Raw genomic sequence first — 23013 nt, 5'->3', positions numbered from 1 at the left:
CTCCCCAAAGGAGCTCCAAGAAGCCAAGCAGCAGCTCAGCCGTGGGCAGCTCCTGTGGATGCCAAGCACTGCAGGGAACACGACTTGCTCTGCAGTCATGACCCTCCTGGTGGGGCCCGAGGTGTGGGGGCGTGCAGGGCCCTCCTCAGGACAGCAGGCAGGGGAGTGAGGGGAGAACAGCACCCGCGGCAGCCCCTGTGCACAGCTGGAGGCCTCCACTACGTCCCACTCCTAAAGCAAACCTCCTGGAAAACACGGGGCTGGTGCCTGCAGCCCAGCATCACCGTGTGCATGGCACAGAGGTGGGAAGAGCAGCCAGGCTGAAAAGGAGCAGGCAAGAACCAAAGGACAGCAGTGGTGCTGGCGCTGAAGGGAGCACGGCCACTTGCCCTCTGCAGCCCTTCGCCATCAGTGAGGGACCAGCGCTGGGCACGGCTGGGCACAGGCAGCCAGGGAAGGGCAGGGCGTGCCCTCAGTGTCGCTCAGCTGTGGCTGTCCCTGGCCCGCAGGTTGGGCTGGGCTGCATTCCCGGGCAGTTTTCCTGTGCAGCACAGAGCAGCACGGTGCGACCAAGGCCACGGGTTGTAACGGCCCTTCCACGAGCACCGGCGCGGTCCGGGTAACTCACACAACCCTCACACTACTGGTTATGGGGTGGCTGAAAGCACAAAACGCAGCTTCACAGAGGGATGCCGAACAAATCCCTTCGTGGCTGCGAGTTGTGGATAAACGACTGTGGATGAAAAGCCGAGCGCCATCGGCGCGCCCTGCTGTGCGAACGCGCCTGCCTGAGGTGTCAAACCCCCCGCTACGACCGGAACCGAGGGAAGGGCGGCCCGAAGCAGCTCCCGGCGGCAGCAGCCGGCCGAAGGGCGGGCGGTGCCCGGGCGGGGCACCCCTCGGGCTGACGGACCGACGGACGGACGGACCCAGAGCCCCTCGCCTGCCCCGCCGCCTGCACGTGGCCTCGCACAGCTTCCGGCGCCCACGGCGCGCGGCGGAAGCTGTTCCGGCTTCCGGCGGAAGCGGCGTCCCCGCAGGTTGAGCCGGAGCCGGAGCGTTTCCGCCTCGCGGCCGCCGCTCCGCCGGGCCGGGTGAGCCCAGCTTAGTCCAGCCCAGCTTAGCTCAGCCCAACCCAGCCGAGCACCCCGCGGGCCATTCGGCCGCTCGCCTCCCCTCAGCCCGGTCATAAGGCGGCGGCGCCGGCGCCCGAAGGATGTGTCGGAGGCGGCAGTGGCAGGCGCCGCGTCCGAGGGAGCCCTGAGCCCGAGCAGCGCCTCCCGGCCCCGCCACCCCCGACCCGGCAGCGACCCTCGGCCCGGCCCCCGCCGCCCCCCACCCCTCCCCGGCGTCGCCCCCGCCGGGTCCCCGCGCCCTGGAGCCCCGCTGAGCGCAGCCCGGAGCCCCCGCAGCCAGGATGGCCTCGTCGTCCGGCAACGACGACGACCTCACCATCCCCAGGGCTGCCATCAACAAGATGATCAAAGAGACGCTGCCCAACGTCCGCGTGGCGAACGACGCCCGGGAGCTGGTGGTCAACTGCTGCACTGAATTCATCCACCTCATCTCCTCCGAGGCCAACGAGATCTGCAACAAATCGGAGAAGAAAACCATCTCCCCGGAGCATGTCATACAAGGTGAGCTCCCGCAAGCGCTGTGCTGCTGCCGGCTTGGGCACCCGTGAGCCACTCCTGCCCCGTGCTGCTTTTCCCTCTCCGGTTGCTCATAGCTGTGTAGGAGACAAAAGGCAGGATCTCGTAAGGGTCTGGAGGAAACGCGTGTGTTACCCAGCTTGCCAGTCACACTGCTCGGGAGGCTGTCTTTGTGCGGTCAGAGCAGCTGCTGCCTGTGCTCAGCACCAGCTCTGGTTTTGTGGTTCAGAGAAGCCTGTGATGCTCTGAGTGAAGTCCCTAAATCTCTTACTCTTTTTCGTACCTGTGAAACGAGGGCTGCTTTTTCTGGTGGATATGCAGCATGTTTTAAGGTCCCGAGTGTATTCAATGTCTTTCTAATTGGAGATTGATTGAGTATGTGGGCCCAGGCTTTAATCTGTGGTAGTCCTGTCTGGAAGCTCTAAAGAACTGTCCTTACAGTCTGGTTGTTTAATACTGAAACTTTGTATCTGTTGCAGAAAGCATTTAAACTGACCTGTGCCCTTTTATCTGTTTCTGCTGTTGACTTTCACTTCACCTTGCTTGAATAAAAGGCGAGTTCTCTCTGTGTCTCATTTGCTTGTCTTTAAATTCTGCCGCAAATAGGGAGTTTTCTTGCCTCATCCTGAAGTCTGCATCGGGCGTGTTTTGTCAGGACTTACTCACTTTGCTTTAAGACTAGCTTGATACCACTGTCTGTTGCAAACGAATTTATAGCAGCAACAGTGGAGTACTTTGCTGCCTAGTAGAGATGTTACCAGTAGCATTTGTAGTAGAGTTATTTTCAGGACTGTGATGCTACCAAGTGAAATTTTAAAAAGGTTGTTAATTTGGTGGGTTTTTTTAGTAATGATTTGCTGTTTGAAACAAAAAAAAAAGTCTATCAGCTTGCTCACCAGAAGAGGCTCAAGTACTTGACTGGGTTGTGAACAGTAAAAGAAAATATGTAGCATGTATGAGCTTTAATATTAAATAAAATACATGTAAACTTGAAAGCTTAGCAAAGTAGCTCCATCACAGAAGCTTAGGATGTAAAGAGTAAAACCTGTGCTTGCACACTGAAGCACACTTTGGGTGTAATGCTCTTTAATACATGGATAGTTTCTTCAAGTCACCATGAAAACATTTGAGCTTAGTTCTTAACACAGGAATAGACATGATCTTTAATGCTGAAGACAATAAAGAAGTCACGTATGAAAGTATTTTGTGCCCAGTAGTGGTTGATGGTCCTTAGAAAAGATTTCACCTGTTGTTGGCCTAGGGTTAGTCTGGGTTTTTTGGAACACAAATTGAAACTCTAAGTGCATATCATCAGCAGGTGGTCCTATACCAAGTATTTCACTGGATTCTATGTCTTTGTGTTGGGAAAAATTATCTTTGTTTTAGAGTTGGGAAAAATTATTTTCAAATTAAATCTATACTTTTTAGTCAAATATTGCAAAGGAAAACTTTGGAGATGTATCCATTTTTGCAATGCTCTAGAGATGGAAGGAGTTGTTCTTGGATTTTCTGCTGTTGCTGTCTTCGGGAGGTGTATGTGCTCTTAGCTCCTTTCAGGTGCTGGTCAGTTGGCAGATGATCCTTCTGTGAGGTATGAGGGTTTAGATTGCCATTTTTGGAAACAGTGATTATGTCTATATAGGTTGAGTATTTCAGCATTTTCATCCATCTTCGTGCATTCTAAATACTTGCTCTTTTGACTGCTTCTCAATTTAGCTCCATGACAATGATGTTAACGAATTAGGTAATTGAAATGTGTTTGTTGTGGCTATCCACATATCTTGTTCCTTTTGAAAGCTTAAAAGTAAAATGAGGCTAATGGCCATTTTTTCACACCTGGTCCAGTCTAAGCACCAGGAGCTGCCCAGAGGAATCTTTTTGTACCCTCCCTAGAGCTGGACCTGGCAATTCCAGACTGCCCTGTGGCTTTTGAGAATTTAGGGAGGAGCATGGTTTCCTTTCAGGTGAGTTTGCTGGTCTGACTGGGCCTGTAAACAAAAAGGTACTAGATTGAAAACAAGAAGTGGGAAGGTTATTTCACTGGGAAGGAGGAAAGGGAAACAGGCACTCTGCAGTTGGTGACACTCTGCCTTTGGACTGTGTGAGAGGCAATGTGGAACTGCTCCAATGTGTACTAGTGTGTAATAACTGTACTCATGTGTTTGCAGCCGTGCTGCTTAGGACACCCTTTCCTTTGCTGCACTATTAAAACGATTGTATGGCCGTGTGCTGAGCAAGAAATCTTTCCCCCTACCCTTGGGCTGTGTTTCAGATAGATGGAGTCCCTGCTGTGTTTTATTGTGTGATAGCACAAACACTTGACTGGCACAGTGCTGTCAACAGCACAGGGAAAGGAAAGCAGAGGCTTCTTGCATCCCATGAGAGATCTGATTTGATAGATGTACTCAGACCATGCCAAGCACTTACTACTAGGAATAAAACACAAAACAGCTTCCTTGGAGAGTATCCAAAGGCTATGTCATAGTTGTAAGTGGAGATAGTCTCCATGTTTATTGTTGAATCCCACCATCAGGAACCCAGCTGTGAGTCTGCAACTTCAGTAAGCAAATGAATGTTCATCCATCCTGGAACAGAAGAAGACTAATTTAACAGTTACAGAAGTTGTGACAAAACAGCCTTTTTATGAAAAATTGAACTTCCATCAAATTCTGAAAATGTTGACTTGTTAAATGACTGTTTTTATGAAGTTGGTTAATTTGATTACTTGGTCTGCACAGAACTGCTGTACAGTAAGGTAGGCTGTGGATTGATGGCAAATCCTGCAGCTTCTTTTCATAGGCTTTTAGGGTACTGACAGTGTTAATGCTAGCATTTAATTTTAAAAAAATCCCACAGAGCTGTTCATGTTTTGGATTTTAATTTGGAAGTTATTTTTTCTTTGAAAGGAGCAGATCGGTCAAATCTCAGATATGAATGGCCTGAGTGTATTAAAAAAACAGTACTAGCTGGGCAGCGCTGATTAATCAGATCTGCACCTTCATGCAGTCTTTAAGAGTGAGAGGAAACTGGGGAAAGGACAGTTGTGATTTGGTGTTTGTAAACACAAGTTGTTTGCTGTGTTTTGGGATTCAGCTGTTTACATTTAGTGTGATCATCCTGACCTCAGTAAGATACTGAATTTTTAGCAATCTGGGCAGACTGGTAGGTTTCAGACTCAGAAGATAGAAAGACACTGAGTTTTGATGGAACAGCAGCTCTGATAAGGTAGTGTATTCACTTGTCCCACATTTTAGCACCATGCTGATATAAAGGGATCCATATCCTTCTGTGCATGTGTTCTGTAAAGCCTTGATGTGCTTCAAGAAGACAGTAAATTTGGTAAGTCCTTTCACAGCCAGCAGAATTTTGGTGCAGTAGACCTGTAATGTGTGTATGGTTCTTCATAGCTTTGTTGTACTGAGCAGTTGTACAAATTTGTCCTGGTTATATCACATGGGGGGGGTTATTTGCTTTTGTATGTGTGTGTGTGCTACATTCAATACACAACTGTAAGTTCTTTCCATTAATTTATTTTCTTTTAAGGGCCATTTAAAATTTTTGTAAAAACATATCTTACCATTAACTTCTGACTGGGCAGTTGTTCATATTCTGATGCAGCAGATTGCCAACCCTGATCCCTGTGAATGTTCTTTCAACAAGCACCTCTGGTTTTGCTGTGATGGTTTGTCTTAGTGATGTTAGATTTGTAGATTTCTTAAAATTTTATACTTTGATTATAAAAAAGATATGACTAGGTAGTTCTCCTAGAAACTGTGGGTTAATTGGAAAAAGTGTTTCCAGTATCTGTGTGTGGGCTGAGGCTGAACTGGCATAATGTCTCTGAAGCGATTTGACAATCTCTAAATCAGTTTGTCTTTTAACTTTTTCTTTTTGAAGAAATAAGTATTATGTAAATTCATTTGCCAAACGTTATCTGTTGAAGGGATGGTAGGGTTGCATGACTAGACAGCTGCACAGACAGCCCTGTTGAAGACAGTGTGGGAATTCTCTCCTTGAGTTCAGGTTGGAAGTTGAAAACTTAGAGAACACCTTTGGGTTATTGTTTAGATTATGGTACAATGACATGCTGACATAATTATGGTAGGAAAATGTTGCTTACAAAATTAGTGTTAGTATATAGTCTGAGTTGGTGTAACTGAGAGCTTGTTTATAACAATCTCTGTTGATTGCTGTTGTGCAGTCTACTTTAGTGCTGTTTCTTGGATAGGTTGTCACATAAGGTCAAAACAACTATTGTACTGTAAACTCTGAATTGTGTAAATAGTGGAAATGAACTAGTTTTTTTATTCAACTGATACTTGTTTCTAGTGTAATTGGTGTTTTTGTAATGTCTCTAGGATATTCTGTAACAGGTTCACTTTGGGGGTGTGTGGAGGCGTGTCGTAATAAATGGTGCGTCAGGAAACTGCCTTTTGTCACGTATTCTACCTGGGTTTTTATAATCCTTCCTATTATCTTTCCATTCTTTAAAAAAACTGTTGTTGCAGAATATAGCTGCATTCCAGATTTCTTTGGGCAGACAAAAGTGCAAGATTTCAGTTTCTGAATACATTTGAATGTGGAGATAAAAGGGTTTCTGCTGAGAAATAAAACAATAAAGAGCTTACATATAATTTTAAATAACTTCATATGTGTGAGCTATGCCTTTTATAGATAGGAATTTAGATACCAAAAGACAAAAGCTAAAATTCAGCAATCGATGATAATATGAATTATTTCTGCTTTAATAAAGGATCTGTGATCATTTTACACGCATCACTTTTGCTCTGTTATAGGTTACTAATTTACCTTCTACTAAAGACTTGTAATGAAACTGGAAAGATACAATCCCTGAGACATTAAAGGTTAACAATTCAGACAGAAAGGACTTCTTAGCTGTATAAGTTCTGTTGATTCTGATATACAGAAGATGGGAAAAAGATGCCTTGAAGAATAATACCTGTCTCTGGGAAAGTGTATCCAAAAGCCCTGAATCCTCTGCAAGTGCAGACTTCTTTGGTTGTACTTTTTAGCCTGAAAACCTGTACTCTTGAATGGCATAGGAGAAGAGACAAGGAAAATAGCTGTCAGATCTTTTTTATGAACATATTTTTGTCACCAGGTGATAGAAAAGTAATCAAATGTTTTAATTTTTTTTTGTCTTTTAAATTAACAAGTGGATATGTATTATCAAAAGCTTTGTAAAAAATAAACAATGTGTTTTCTTTCTTTCTTTCCAGCACTAGAAAGTTTGGGATTTGGCTCCTATATCAGTGAAGTAAAAGAAGTCTTACAAGAATGCAAAACAGTAGCACTAAAGAGAAGAAAGGCCAGTTCACGCTTGGAGAACCTCGGCATTCCGGAAGAAGAGCTACTAAGGCAGCAACAGGAATTATTTGCACAAGTGAGTAAAGCAATACTTGTACTGATGTACTTAATGCTACAGGTCTAGGGCCACAAAAACATGTGCACACCTCAACAAGTGTCCCTTTGTGAATTGCTGTGGCATCCAAGATGCTATTGGCCTTGACCTGTTGGATTGGGGAACGTGAAGTCAAAAAATAAGATGCTGCTACTTGTTACTTCTATGATTTGACATATAGGACTTTGTATAAGAACAGATTTTATACTCTAGATTTAAAAAGCATAGGGTTTTGCTGCTACTTAGGTATTTCCATTCTACTGTAGAGAATACATTAAGAATTACTTGCCCGAGGAAATAAAAGAATGACAGCTGATGTTCTAGGAAATTACCAGTTTTGAAGCATTAAAAAGTGAAAATAGCTTTTCTGTTTCTGACCATCAGTGCACAAATGTTACTTCTTATCCTTTGAAAGAAACTTTACTCTTGGCAAGACTCTAATTGGGTGAATTCATGCATAAATTTTTAAAGAGGCAATTGAGGCATGGAAAAAGCATTTGCTTGGAAATAGTACACACACACACATTCTCCTTCATCCCAGCATTATTCCCTTCCAGCTTTCCCAGATAGTTTGTGAACATCTCTTATTTTAAATGACTAAACACCAATTTCATTTAGGTATCTTCCTACACCATCTTTCTCTCTACTATTCTCTTAGTTTGACAGGACCATTCTCTAAACTAAGAGATGGTAAAGTTATGTGGGATTTCTCTTTCCTCTTAACCAAGGCATGAGTCTAATTTTCTCAATTTTCTTACTTTAATTTTCTCTGATGAAAATGCTTATTCAGTTAATGTCTGATTACTGTGACCTCTCCCCTTTGCTGTACTTGTATCTTGCTGAAACTGTTGTTTTTCCTATTGCAACATGCCAGCTACTTTAATCTTAATTACATGATGAATTTTAAGACATTTAAAGTTACAGCATACCACGTAGCTATTGCCAGCATGCAGTGAACTAGTTATGATCAAGTCATGTGTGCTTAACTCTTTTTTGACTGTACTAACATTGGAAAGACCAATATGGCTGCTTCTGAATTTTGGGTAAGATTTACGAATCATAGTCAGTTTGAAACCTTTTTTTTACTTACTATTTTGTTCAAATAACTCAGCATGGTGTACAAAATAAAAAAAGCAGCAAACCCAAGGTGTGTTAAGGGAGTACTAGCTCCTGAGTATCATTAAAAAAAAAAAAAAAATTAAAAATGCTGGAATCGTGGCCACCTTATGCAAGTCCCACTTTGTCTAAGGAACGACAACTTGAAGTGTATTCTTTTAAAATTCTGTGTTACTGTGCCTTAACATCTAAATTAAGACAATGCATGCCAGTTTGACAGGATTGCATGAATGATTTTTAAAAATAGTCTTTGGTAATATGGAAAATGTTTGCTTAGATTAAAAAATGGGAGTCTTATTTTTCAAAAATAGATATGCTGTGATATGCTGTTGGAGGTACTGTATAGTTACATGAGTGCATGTTTGCTTATTTGTGTTAATCTTGTTAATATTCTAGAGCATGACACTAATGCTGAACTTATTGCTCTAGTTTTAAAATACCTGCCAGTTAATGTTTTGAATGTTTGACACCTGTGTCTTGCCTGGTTGTAAATATTTGAAGTCAGGGGAATGGCTTATCCTGATATTCATGCATGTCTATAAGTTTTCGTGCAAGACAAAGCTCTTAATGGATTTGAGTTTTTTTTGAGGCTTCCTCACTGAGGTTGTGTGGTAAATGACTTAAGTTTACCAGATGCTTATAAAGCTTCTTGGTCAATACAATTCAATGGAATTTTTGTTGTTGTTGTTTGGGGTTTTTTTTGTTACATTTTTGAAATGGCCAAGTGTTACCATTATAAATCCAGCAGTGAGGATGGGCACTGACAGCAGGATCCAGCTGGTGTGAGGTGCTGAGCCCCTGTTTCCTGGTGCATTGCTATGTGGAGTGTGCAGTTAACTTCATTGTAGCAGGGTCAGTAGGGAGCCCTGTTATCTCATGTGTGATAAATGTTTATGCCTCTCCTGTATGCACAGATGTTGCTGTCTTCCTTTAAAACTCTGTGATGTCTTAAATTGTTTTCCAGCCCTTTTAATTGTGCAACCACTTGAAGTTTGAAATACGAAAAAGTCTTCATAGAGAAAAAGTTTCTACTTCTGTAGAAGTATTTTCTTTTACTGCTAGAACAGACTGAGGAACTGTGACAATTATAACAAGGGAAGACCTCTTTTCTTAACATTGCTAAGTAGGTAAACTGGGTTTGGTTGTTTTCCAAAGCATCGTCTTTTTGGAATCCTAAGGTTTGCAAAACTGTAAAAAATGTTGATGCTTTGGAAAATAATAAGTTTTTTCAATGAGTGCAATAGGATTAGAAAGGAATTTTTTACAGTCTTAGCGATGATTTGTAAAAGTAGAAACGTAAAGAAGACTGAAAATTTTTAATTTTAAGAACTTTTTCTTAATGTTCACTCAAAACAGAAATTAAAGTTTTAATGTGAACACAATTGATGAGTATACTGTTGAAATCAACAGGAGTTGCTGAAAAACAAGTGAAAAGCCTGGATTGAAAACCAAGGGTTTATCAGTTGAACTATTTGAAATGTTTTGTTAGAATGTCTTGTATTTTACTTTACTGAAAAGGACTATACATTTCTGTAGCACAGCCGTCCTCAGTCTGCATACTTGAATTTGAGAAGAGCTTACCTAGCTCTGTTTTCCAAAGATTGCTTAGCAAAGCAAGATAATGGCTTTCTTTATGTTTTTGTAATAATGTGTGCCTCTGTGGTACAATTGGGTGATTTTATAATTGGAAGCTTCAGTGTTTGTAATCAACAAAGTAAGGCTGTTCTCATCTCTGAACTGTGATTAAATGTTAAGTTCCCTTGAAACTGAAGTCTAAAGTTTCCATTGCTTTGACTCACTTAAATTTTTATTAGGAAGTGGTTCAGCAGAATTCCTACAGTTGAACTTAAGTACACTATCTTCTGTTTGTTGTTTTTGTAACTGTAAGGCCTCCAAACAGTGGTATCTTCAAAGGAAGACAGAATATAGCCAAGCATCTTGGTACAAATAATTAGGGTACTTCTAGGTTTTGCATGTACAATTAATAAAAAGCTATACAAAAGGAATCTGCAGATCTGCAGGTACAGATAAAAATGCTTTTAAAGATAATGTGTTCTGAAGGTTCTTCACAAGCTCTATATGGCCTTAACTATTAAATTCATGTCTCTAGGCTAGACAACAGCAAGCAGAACTGGCGCAGCAGGAATGGCTACAGATGCAGCAAGCAGCTCAACAGGCACAGCTCGCTGCTGCCTCAGCCAGTGCATCCAATCAGGCAGGATCCTCTCAGGATGAAGATGATGAAGATGATATCTGAAAATCACCAGCTGAGTTGTCTTACTAAGAAATACTTTTCCTGCACAACGAAAACAGTGAAATGAATGCTTACCTGTAAGTTTGTATGCATCGTGGACTGGCAGTTGGTATTCTAGGGGTGTCTGCTGTTGTGTGCTGTACATGTATAAACTGTCTTTTTTCGAACTCTTGAAGAATTAAGGTTCAGTATCATATCAACTTTGGATTTTTAATGGTGTATATGGAAATTTTAGATAGCGGTGCGTCATTTATTTGATCAATAAACAGTGTTACAATAAACAAGTTTATAAAATATAGTGAGATTTATACAAAAAGCTCTAAATCCACATTTGCATTTCTTCCCTTTTAACTAAACTATAAAATCTTACTTAGAATTTTTAATTGTTTTTGGGGGAGTGGTACAGTAGACATAATCTGTTAATGGGAAAAAGTGGAGTTCAGCATAGAAGAACCTGAATTCTTAGTTCTTTTTAAAATGGCAATAAACATTATATATGCTCGAATACCACACTGGTTAAAATTTGAAAATGATACATTTTCACCAAGCTAGGAAAAGGTATGTTTAATAGGAGTTGTACAAATTCAGTCATTTTTTTGTATAGGGGTGAAAAAAATAAACCCATGGTTTTATCATGACATCCTTTGACAGTCCTAACTGATTATTTCTCTTCAAAGAGACTGCCTGGTTTGAAGAACTAACGTTTCTATTATTTCACTCCAGTTTAATGTTAGCTGTTGTTGATGGTATTTCGTAGTCCAGATTTATTCATATTGTTGAAATATGAAGCCGGAACGTAATGAAACAAAACTGTTTGTTCCGCTGATGTGACTGGGAGTGATTAAGTATTCAAGCCTAAGAAGGCAAAAGCTGACCTTAAGAGCATGCTTATCATAAAAGAGGGAATTTATTTAACTTTGATTAGTCCTTGTTGTCAGCATAATGCTAACATTCTCCAGATTAGGTTGCCACTGGATTACTAAAATACCTTGTTGAAAGACAGCAATTTCTTCAGACTGGTTTGTAGGTAAGTCCAGGTTTTTGATAAACTATTCCCCAAGAGTGATCAGCAATACATGAAACAGAAATTATGTACTTGTCCTTTCGATAGTTCTGTTGATTTAATGGATGAGCAGCTGTCCTTTGTGTTGAAATAAAGCACAGTAGTGTCCATTGCTGAGTTTTAATGTGTTACTTGAAGTAATACTGGCATATCTTCTGGTACACTAATCTGAGCAGACTAGAAAAGCCACTTGCATGCTGCTGTAGATGATCTCTATCTCTCTAATAATGTGGATTGTTCTATTAACTTACGTCCTCAGCAAGCTGGTCCATTTAGAGTTCTTGAGGAGGGCTGCAGCAGTCTGTTTACATAAGGATGCAAACAGAAAATGGTGAGCCCATTTTTACATGAAGATCTGGACAGGATATAATTGGCATATATTCAGATCTCAGTCACATAGTGACTTTTGATTTAAATTTGGGATGTCTTAAGTTGCATATTGGATAAATGCATTAGTGCAGTGAAAACTCAGAAAAGTATTTGTTTGAATGTTTAAGTTTAAAAAAGAAAAACAAAACAAAAAAACTTTTGTGGATACTATATGACAGATGTTAGGCAAAGTTTGACCGAGGAAGTGGTTTTCTGTAAAGGTTTAAGTACCAAAGGTAGAAAATCTAGTCTAGTGATACAATGTTAATGTGCAGTGTTGGCTTTTCTAATTTGTACTGTAACACCTTCACACTTTCTATTTTAAATGAGTCTTTTCCTTCTAAATAATACTAGGTATATTTTCACACCTTTCTTTTCTGATGCAGAAATCAGGTTAACATTTTACTGCATCTGGTATGTATGGTGTAATATGTTTGGATTCTTGTGACCTTTCTTTTTGGACATTCTTGTGCTTTTTCATATGCTGTATTCTTCAAGCAATAAAATTCTGATGTGTTTTTATAAAATTGCTTTTATATTTAATGAATAGTCTGTCTTCTTCATTGCATTTAAAAACAAAAAAGTTAAGACGACTTAAACCCTGTTGTTATTTTGGCCCACTGAACACTCTTTGTGAACTTAAGTCTTTACAACCTGAGTGCTGTTGGATAGCATTCCTGTTCACTGGGGTTGTTAGTGCTTGCAAACAATATTTCCCGGCTTGACCTGCTCTCTTTCCTTTTGGGAATTGCATTTTGTATATATGCATTTTTATAATCTGACATTCTTCACCTGAGAAGTTGAACAAAAACCCTGTAGATCGTGTATCAGCCGCTGAAATACTTTCACAAAGTGAAAGGCCACAGGCAGAGGCTGAGGAAATAAGAATTTAATTTAATATAGATGGTCATGTTTAGAGATTACTTATTCAACCATTCCGCATCAAGTATGAAAAATAAACTCTGGCACTTACAGGGGAAGAATCTTCACTGATCTTTCAACAAATGAAGAATTTTGTATTGCTTTGTTATTGTGCTTCCACACACTACATGTTCAGTGAGGACAGATTTCTGAATTGTGGTACCCCTGATGTTTTTGGTACACCAGGTACATGGAACGTAAAGTTTGGTTAGTGAACTGTATTGTCTCAGAAGAAACATGTATAAGGATGTGTCTGTTTCTTAAATATTGAGTTGATGAGATTATCTGTGGGTTTTCCATAATTATTCTGACAGTCTGTTTCAGAGTGCTTTCACTAAGTGACTTTCTTACGTAGTCTTTCTTTTCTGTTACTTTAATAAAGTGTATGTCTGTATGACATTGTGGATAACGAATATAGTTGTATTTACTACACTGAGGTGCTTTCAAAGGAGCGTCTTAAGGATTCTAAACATCAAATGCTTAAGATGGTATTTGAATTTCAGTATTTACATGTGGCTAGTTGAGTTTGGTTTTGAAACACTAGCATTTCTGCAAGAATGGAAAAAGTCTCAGAAAGCCACAAATATAAAAGATGTTCTTCAGATTTTGTAAAAGTACCTCCATTAAGGAGGACTTGTGTAATAATGTCTGGCTGATCTTTTTGTATGGAAAGATTGTTTTCATTTGAAACAATGCCAAGTCACGTGACTTAATGATTGTTGTGGAACAGCAAAACCCTTACTCTAAAATGTGTACCTCATTTTGGTCTCCTCGTGTTGGATTGTGATTTTGTATAAACCATGCACAAAACAATGTGGAAGGAGGAGGAGAAGTGTAATATGAAAGGTAAAATATGCTGTGGCTAGATTTACTTTGGATGTTATGCTGTTAACCTGTCTAAGATGGAAAAGGTTTACTTCACAGCTTACACAGCAAGAGCTCATCAGTGGGATGCAGGCCAGTGTTAAGCTGGATTGTGCTTACAGTCAGTACTAGACAATCTGGCTCTTTGAGCCCTTGGACCTGGTAAAAGTTCAGTCAATGCATGTGCCAGCTGTGACTAAAGTATGCTGTGTGGGTGTGACTTGGTGATGAAAAGGAGTGTAGGCCAGTTAAGGTTTGCTAGCAATCGGGAGCGATAGGTTCCTTTGCAAAATATGTTTGTGCTTAGTTCTGATATTTTTTTTCCCTGATTGAAATGAGTGCTTTTCTTTTTGATACCATGCAAACACAGCTACAGAAATGGGTAACTGAGAATTTAATAATGTCATTGGAAGTACTTATCCCAGTTCTTGGATATGTGGGGCAACAAGTATGCTAGAGCTGTGCATTCCCGGAAAGAAACAGATTGACTGAATGCTGTTCTGTGGCACTGTGCTATAATGTAACTGAAGCCACTGCTTGAGGAGTGATTGCGGCAAAATGATTAGACAGTGAATCAAATTGGATGCACCAAATTCCACACATCAGTTGTTGATAGATTGAATAAGCATGGGTTTTGCTGTGTGGATGAGCCTAGCATAAACTTCAATAACCTAGGGTAGAAATCTGTAGCAGGTGATGCTCCTGCATATATTGGAAAAAGGGACATTTGATTTTAACTCCTCATGGCCATGATTTATTGCTACATCAACGACTGGAATAGATGAAGACTTCTATCCCCCAGTTTGAACCAAAGTTTCAGGTAAGGATGGACAATAGTCTGCTTTACATATCTAGGATGAAGATTTATAAGAGGCATATTAAATGGTGTAAAGATTACACTTCAGGCTGAATGTTCATGTGGTTAATTTTTGTAGTACTTCAGAGATTTCTTTTTTTCTTGTTTCAAAGGAAGTAATTGATTTTTTCCCTCAAACCCCACCCAGAGTAGCTAATGTTGAAGTTGTAGTATTGCATGGTGTAACTTTGAATGATTTCCACACTGATTTCAGTAGCTGTTAGTCCAATTCTGGTATTAGTTCAAAACTTCCTAGTCAGTAATCATAGACTTTTACATCTTCAAAGCATTGTACAAGTATTAGTTAGGCGTGGGCAATGTTACACTGTGCTTTGAAGTTAACACTCACATGCTACAGAACTGAAATGTGGTGCACTGTGTAGAGGAAAAGATGTTATCTTCATAGTACGGTGACTCATCTAGAGAGCAAGTAATTGAGAAAACAAACAGGCTTATTGTAAAAGTCATTGTCAGATGAAAGCATTTATTTGTAATAGTATAGTGCTTGGGATGGCTGGTTATGGGCTAGGACTTGGTTTCAGTAATGTGTTCAAGTTTCGATCTCTCACCTCAGAGTGAAAACCCACAGCTGAATTAGAAATCAAATTCAACGTTGTTTTTGTTGCAGGTCGAGTTTGTATTCTCAGTTAGACAGCAGTGTAACCCATGGAAGAGAACTAAATTTATCAGGGCAGTGTCAGTGTTAGTAATGCAAAATCGGAATGTCTTCCCCATCCCAGCCTGCAGTAAAGGAGACTTCACTCTCTGAAAACATTAGAAAATATGTATGGAGTAAGGTGAGCAGCAAAGATTTATTTTTTTCATACTGTTATGCAAACACCTAACTGGTATAATTTTCACATGCAGATAATTAATACTCAAACAGGTAAAATTCAAACTTAAATACAGTTGCTTCTTCAATGTGTATTTACACACATCTTCCATATTATCTATATTATCTGGTGGTCTTAGGTTTTCAATACTTGTGGTACTTTAGTTGTCTGGGATTGCTGGGCAAGTTGTATGCAACTAAACTCATTACCCTTAAATTATGAATAACTTGTTCTCTTGTTTTCAATATGGTCTGTTGTTGGAAACAATCATGTTTTCATTTCTACAAAAATTATACAGGTTTTGAGATGCTTAAAAAATTGTTTTTAAAAATATAGTTCTAAATAGAGTTTAAATGAAACTAAAGCTTTACAAACAAAAGAAATTAGGTTAGCTGAATATATTATATAATTAAAATGAAACGACAGTTTTTGACTGAATATGAGATAGGTATTTATCCTGTCTGCAGGATGTGAAAACACAGGTCTAAACTGTCTGTCACTGTCGGTGAGTTATCTTTTTATCTTTTCCAAAATGTGTAAAAAAAAAAAAAGTTGTTTTACCTCTTTTAGTAGTGCTAGTTGATGTTCTGAGACAAAAATCACCCCTCAGAAAGATAATCAACTGGCATGATGCATCCCTTCCTAGATGCAAAGGACCTAGGGTGTGAATCACACAGTCCTGCAGGAAGAACTATAGTAGCAGACAAGCCTGGAGGGAGGACATTTCGTTGATTGCTTTTACTGTGCCTTTGCTTTAATCATGTGAAAAGGGGATTGAGAATTGGATGTTTCCCGAAAATGAAATATGTGAATTACTTTTGAATTTCTCTCCAGGCTGTAATCCTTAGAAAGTTTTTCTTCATCAGTTAAATGTGGTATTATGCATCGTGGACATCAGCTTTCTCATGAGAAAAGGAGGAACCACGACAGATGTGAAATCAGGGAAGGACACCTGAAATTAAACCACTGTCCATTGAAATGAAATCCTTTGAAGGAGAGCAGTCAAGACCTGCAGTTGTACGGAAGGTAGGACAATGAAGGGACCGTTGGCCTTCTCAGTTTCCCATTACCATACCTGACCCCTCATTCCCTGCGGTGGGATGCGGCTGATGCAGCAGCAGCCGGGTGGGGTCTGTCCCGCTGCGGGGCTGTCCCTGACCGGCAGGCGGCTGTCGAGCTCCGGGAATGGGTTTCAGCTGGATGTGGCGAAACTACTGAAAGTGTGAACTGAGCCGGGCCGTCTGTGGTGCTAATGCATGAACCAGTTCTAAATTAAAACTCCTTTAGTGAGATTAAACAGTAGCGTAGGATACTGATTACGTTCAGTGTTAAGGCACATTTTGTACAATTGCATATACATTTCTGTTTCTGATCATAACTCAAAGTCAGATGATAGTAAAATATTTTAGCAAGTCTGAAAATGGGTGGTGCTGATCCTTTGCTGCATGTTCATCCATTCGTTTTTCTGCAGCTTGAATTAGAACCATGACAGACTCTCCATCTTTCACTATTGCTACGGTATGTCAATCCATACACTACGCCAGAAAGCTGCTACTGATACCAATAGCACTGACTATTCAAGTCTTTGGTTATTATCTCAAAATTAATAATCTTTATGCCTGTAAGTAATATGGTAATGACAAAAATTGACTATCAGAGTTATCCACAACCATACCTACCTCTGCACGTTGGATACAGATTGATGTTCTTTGAAATTAAGGAAATGTGCATGGAAGGGGTTGATGGGAGAATGGAGAAGGCATGGGTTAGGTGAACTGGAGGTAACAGAAATTAAGGTAGCAAAGCCCTGGCATTTATGGTTATATTTTGATATAATTCCGAAGGTATGTATAATGGAAACAAATGGATTTATAATATTCAAGCAGGTAATGCAAGCATTAGAAAGTTGAAAATAGTACTTTACAATCATGATTTATGGGTATTACTTGATATTTTGTAACTGTCCAGCCTCTGGGTTGGGATACAGATTATTTTATGAGAAGGAAATGCTGAATTATCACGTGATAGTCTTGTTTCGCTTGTAAAAAAGTAAATACCTGTGAAATAAGAGGCTGTTTGTAGTTATAATATTGCTAGTTGATGCTGATAGACAACATGTTTTTCTGCTACATATAGTGTAGAAAGATGTGCTCTTGGCTATAGTGCAGGCAAAAAAAGCAAACACAGGATATTTCATAAAAACAGATGGAAGTTCTCATTTTCCTCCTATTTATAGCTGGTGGACGTAGTGTCCTTTCAGTTCTGTTATCCAGTCACTGGTATGTCTTTCTGTTTGCTAAGATGAGAGGAAAAAGAAAGAAACAGGCCTTTCTTTTGCTATGTAAAATGCGTTTCAGTACAGGAACTGGACTGGAAAAGATGGAGGGGTACAGTTCTTCCCACCAAAATTCAGAGATGGGAGAAAAATTAGAATTTCAAGTAGTGGCTCAGATTGCACTAAGTGCAGTTTTCCTTCTGCCTTGAAGCAGGAGTGGTGTGGTCTAACTAATACAGTTTCCTGGTAATTTTCTGCTTAAAAGAAAAATAAATCAGTACTCGGAGTAACACTGAAAGTTTATTTTGCCTAACAGCTGAAATAGGAACCCAGTGGGCATAAAGCCTCTACGCAGAGGCACAACTACCAACTCTTTGCATACTGCTGGTTATGGTTAACCAGCCTCTGGGAGACACAGGAAGTCTATGGGGAACTCGACACAAGCTGAAGTGTTAAGACACCTATTCTTTTGTCTCAAAGTATTTCCTGAGCTGTGAAGTAATGATTACCCACTCACCACATGGAAGTGTTATGAGCATCAATATTTTTTAAAATTAGAGCACTTAAAGAGTGCTGGTAATGGGGGAAGTACATGTGTAAAGCAAGAAGGGAGCTAAATTCTTTTGGTTTTGAAGCAAAAAGAAATAATACGTTTTTTGTAACACTTATTGTCTTTGTGGAGTAAAAATCCAATTTTAATATGACAAAGAGACTGCTGGCTAGCAGAGAAAAGGATTAATGGCACCTCACACTGAGACAGAGATATTTGGAAGTAATTTGTTTAGTCCTGCTGATTTTTGTGGCAGTGGAAAGCTAAGCTGCTTCTCTCTTTAGAAAGCGTGCCCACAGGGAGTGCCAGACAGCTTTTCTGCCACTCCAGATTAATCATGCAGATTGTTCTTCTGCCAAGATAATATCCTTAGGTACACTTGTAAACTCAAGTAGGTTCTGTTGAGAAGTGAACAGAATTAACAAAACACATAACTATTGTAATAACTGGAATTATGTGGATTCAGTCTAAAAATAGAATTGGGCTTTTTTTTTTTTAAAGCCTGCATTAATTAGTCAATGATGGCAAAACCAACTAAATATAATGGTAAATTTTCTACGCTAAAAATAAGTTGTCATCAGCTTCCAAAAAAGGCTAATGATTTACAAGGATACTAGAACAATGCAATTTATCATGATCCCTTTGTTGCACGTAAAAATTACTTGAATATGTCTTTAATGTATTTTTGAATCCTTTCAGCAGCATCCTCTCCCCCAACTGATGATTTTAAGGATGTGACTAGAAGAATAAAAATCTGTAGGGTAATATTTGTTTAATTACTTCTAGGCCTAGGGCCAGTTGCAATCCCTGATAATGGAAACAATGTCAAAATTCTAAATGATTAATTACAACATTTCCGGCAATATCCTGCAGAGATGTAGTGGACTCTTCCCCTTGTCTTGCAGCTCAGTCATTTCACATCCTGAACGGCTAAAGTGGAGGACAGCATAGCTCAGTATTTATGTGGGAATCTCCCAAAGCAAGTGTACTTAAGCAGGAAAAGGGGCTAATGATGACTGATGTCAGGCTTCTCACTAAGCTGAAGTGGTAAGAATTATGCTGCTAAGACTTCTGTTTTATTTTAATTCAGCTAAAGTTTGTTTTGGTCACGTGGTCTTAATTAATATACTGTTTGTTTATGAATTTCAAATTTATCTAAGTGCTCTTTGTCTTTTAACTAATTTCATATCAATTGCCTTTGCCATTTATTGTGATGAACTATGATCTTCTCTTTATTGATTAAGTGACTCCTAGTTTAAGTAAAGGTGAAATACCTTCATATATATACCTGATATGTGTATGTACTTCTGGTTTTGGAAGAAGTATGGGCTGAAAGCAAACTAAAAGTCAGAAAACAGTCTGTAAAACAGTTGTTCCCATGTTTAAGTTAAAACACTAATAAAGCCTCTGCAGGGAAGAAATAGGCTTTGCACTTGACTTTTTGGAATCCTGTAAAATGAAAACTGTATAAAATGTGTTATGAAGATTTTTATCCTCAACCACACAGACTTTAAGCTTACATTGTTGTTGTTGTTGTTAAATTATTTTAAAAAATAATAATATGTCCAGAATAGATTTAGAAATACTTTCTGGCTTCCCAGGAATATCGGAAGCAATCATTCCTCCATTTCCCTCTAGTGCATATAAATTGTACAACTGTTCCCCAGACTGTTTTGTTTACTTCACCTGAAAAAGCAACATCTATGGGCAGCATCTCAGATAACTGTGAACAGCATCCTTTGAGGCAGATTTTGTGTTAATTCTCTAGGGATCTTTCTACATGGCACAATGAACCTCCAAGACGTGAGCTAGTTGAGAGTGAACTGATGCAGCTAAATGGTCCATTGTGCTTCCATGCACGAACACTAGTCTGGGTCCCAGGAACAGCGTCACTGTGTACCATGTCTAACCAGCCTTGCTTCTCCAAGTCTACTTGTTAACTTCTGGAGATGAATAATTAACCATACTGCAGTGGTGCTGTGGTGCAGTGGTAGTGTCCTATCCCAGTGCTAGCTTGTTCAAAGCCTGCTCAGTAATACCTTTTGATTGCTCCTCTGTAGAGTGTACATGCGCTCTTAAAAGGCAGGTATAGCCCAGAGACTGCTGTAATAACACCTGTTTTATTTTACACAGTATTTCAGAACAGCCTCTCAACCTGTTCTGGAGGTTGTGAAGTTGCTCAGAATCTCTGTAACATCCCCCAGCTCCTGACACTTGCTTTACCTGAGGGCTCATAAAGGTGTTTTTTGAAGACAGCTGCATGGAAATAAGGAATCCTGTTTGTCCTGGGAAAACCTTTAATTGCTAGAATTAGGCTTTTTAAGCATTACTGAGAATCTAAGTATTGTATACCTATGACACAGGCTGCAGTCTCCTCTTCCTAAAATGTCTACAAATCAACATAAAATATTCAATTTTCATACATTGCTCTGAATTGAAAACAAATCCAGACATCTTGCGAATGTTGTCCTTGCACAATTTGCAGAAATAGGAGTAATTAGTTAATTCTTAAATTAGAGTTAAGTAAAGGAACCTGAGGGTTTTATGTATCAATCAACAAATCACAAATATATATATTACACATTGAAACTCTCTTGATGTATGTTTCATGCAATGAAAGGCCAGTATTTCAAATTTAAGTGCCAAGTAAGTGCCTGACTTTAAAAACTTCTGGATCTATAGACTTAGAATTTAGGGTCAATTCTCCAGTAGATTAATTTTCAATACTGTATTGGGGCTTCTAAAGTTGAAAATTTCAACTCTGAAGTTGTTGTTCTAGGGTTAATTTTTAGATAACTAAACTGAAACAATTGGAAATATGAGTTTTTCTGAAATGATCAGGAAGTGAAAAATCCTGTCACTCCAAAAGCTGGCAACAAATTTCAAATTCACTAAAATGATCAGGACTCTCACCCCTGGTGTTTAAAGGTTCAGTGTACATTCTCAAAACGATGCTTTTTAAAAAAAATAATGTGCCAAATCAGGCATACAAAACCAAAGGTGCCAAGATCATTGTGTGCTTTTATAAACCTTGGACATGGTACAATATGGATTAATGTGTGATTAAAAACTGTTGAAATGCCTCTTTCTAAAATTATTACATGTGCAGCAAGTTAGAGGTATTAATTTAAAAGAGATGTGTTAGAAAACATACAAAATGAAAATTTTAAAAAAAATTTTACTTAATTGTGTTTTAAACCTGTGTTATATAATCTGATTAAATTTTTTAAAGAATTGTATAAAGATATGTGACAAGCTTGTAGCTAAGCAAAAGGCTGATTGATCTTTACAGCATTTAATGGAAACTGTTTTTTCCTAATCCTGAAAGCCATGTAAGTTGAGTGAATTCAAATATACACTTATTAATAATTTTGATAATTTACTTATTTCTACTTCACTACCCGAATCCTCAACATGTGTTCTGCTTGCTGAATATTTTCAGTAATGTATGCAGTCTGCCAAGTGACTTAATGTGCCAGGCTTCAACTGAACCGTGCTCACATATGGAATTTCATCATCAGAGTCTAAAATCTGTGGGGTTTATGACCACCAACTTCCTAAAACACACAGCATGTGGCACATTGACTCATTTTGTGGATCCTCATGGACTCAAACGCTTATCTTGTATGAATACCTCTAACATTTCCCTCTGGAAGTTACATTGATCTGTGAGCTCATCTGCTTATTTTGATGTTCTGATGTTAATATTATTCTAATACAATAATTTCATATCCATTTGAAAAAACTTGTGTTTTCCTTTCATATGGAAAATAGAACTAAACCTAAATTAAGTGTGATGCCATGGAACATTACTTGACAGGTGACTTGGAAATGAAAAAATAATTGGATTTCTGTAATTTTTTGTTTCATGATATAGAGACTTGGCAGTATTTATTGTTATTACATTGAGGTTTTATTGCAGCTTATAAAAATGACTTCTACGCAAAAATGAGAGGAAAATCAAGAAATGCCTGGAGAAGGCTTTCAAAACGTTTCCTTTCTATTAGTAGCTTCATAACAGTTTGGTGGAAAAATAATCTTTGATAAGGATTTAACACCCGTCCTTTCCTAGCTGCTGAGGAAACTCCCTGTTACAGTCAACAATATGATTCATCCGACTACTCCATCAAAAATGGGCGCTTTTCTTTTCTCCTCAGTTGCCAGCCTCGCATCTCAATTTCTGATTTACCTATAGACCTGTGGTGTACAAAACAGGGCGGTCGCTGTGTATTTCCCGCTGCCGGCGCCGTGCCGGGGCGGAGGGTGCGAGGCCGGGCCCCCGCCGTGACTCAGCGTTTCGGGGGGCACGGTGGCCCCGCGACCGGGCGGGACACAAAGGCCCGGGGCCGCCGCCTCGTTAATCAGTAGCTCGCTCGGCGCGGCACCTTCGCCCCGCGGCCGCTCCCGTCCCGGCCCCGCCGCTCCAGCCGGACCCGCCCCTCTCCCAGTCTCCTCCGCGGCTCCCCCTCCCGAGCCAGGCGGAGCTGGAGCTTGGAGCGACGTCGTTCTTCGCCGCCGCTGCCTCTCCGCACTGACCGAGGGCACCGGCGCTGCCCGGGGGGGACTCTTTCTCCGGCCGCCGCCCGACGCCTCATCCCTGCCTGTGCCGAAGCCGGCACTGCCCGCGGAGCAGCCATGAGCTGGGGCACGGAGCTGTGGGTGAGTCCCAGCTCGCCTCTCATTGTGTCTGAGATTCGCCGCCTTCCCTTGTCTGCTCGGGCGGCCGCGCCGGGGAGGCGTGGAGCGGCCGGAACGCAGGCGGCGGCCGAGGCGCGTTGCTTTGTTCGGCGCGGGGGCCGGGCGGGGTTCGGCGCGGGGGCGGCGGTGCGGGCGGCGGT

The 23013-nt window shown here is 40.2% G+C and overlaps 2 protein-coding genes across 4 annotated transcripts in view; both read left to right on the top strand.

The window, feature by feature from the left end:
* The first annotated feature begins 1039 nt into the window (after window positions 1-1039).
* DR1 (down-regulator of transcription 1) lies at window positions 1040-13201 on the top strand. The gene is made up of 3 exons (XM_027651653.1): window positions 1040-1637; window positions 6893-7056; window positions 10301-13201. The coding sequence occupies exons 1-3, from the start codon at window positions 1418-1420 to the stop codon at window positions 10445-10447; spliced, it is 531 nt and encodes a 176-aa protein (XP_027507454.1). The 5' UTR covers window positions 1040-1417; the 3' UTR covers window positions 10448-13201.
* A 9343-nt stretch (window positions 13202-22544) lies between these two features.
* The window catches only part of FNBP1L (formin binding protein 1 like), a 59137-nt gene continuing 58668 nt past the window's right edge, over window positions 22545-23013 (top strand). For all 3 annotated transcript variants that reach the window (XM_027651677.1, XM_027651675.1, XM_027651674.1), the window contains exon 1: window positions 22545-22834. In XM_027651677.1, the coding sequence (XP_027507478.1) occupies window positions 22811-22834 (24 nt within the window). In that variant the 5' untranslated portion in view covers window positions 22545-22810. The remainder of the gene's footprint in view (window positions 22835-23013) is intronic.

The sequence above is a fragment of the Corapipo altera genome, unplaced genomic scaffold (assembly GCF_003945725.1).
Source record: "Corapipo altera isolate COAL_440 unplaced genomic scaffold, ASM394572v1 57, whole genome shotgun sequence".
Lineage (NCBI taxonomy): Eukaryota > Metazoa > Chordata > Aves > Passeriformes > Pipridae > Corapipo > Corapipo altera.
This window is presented reverse-complemented; position numbering and strand designations above follow the sequence as displayed.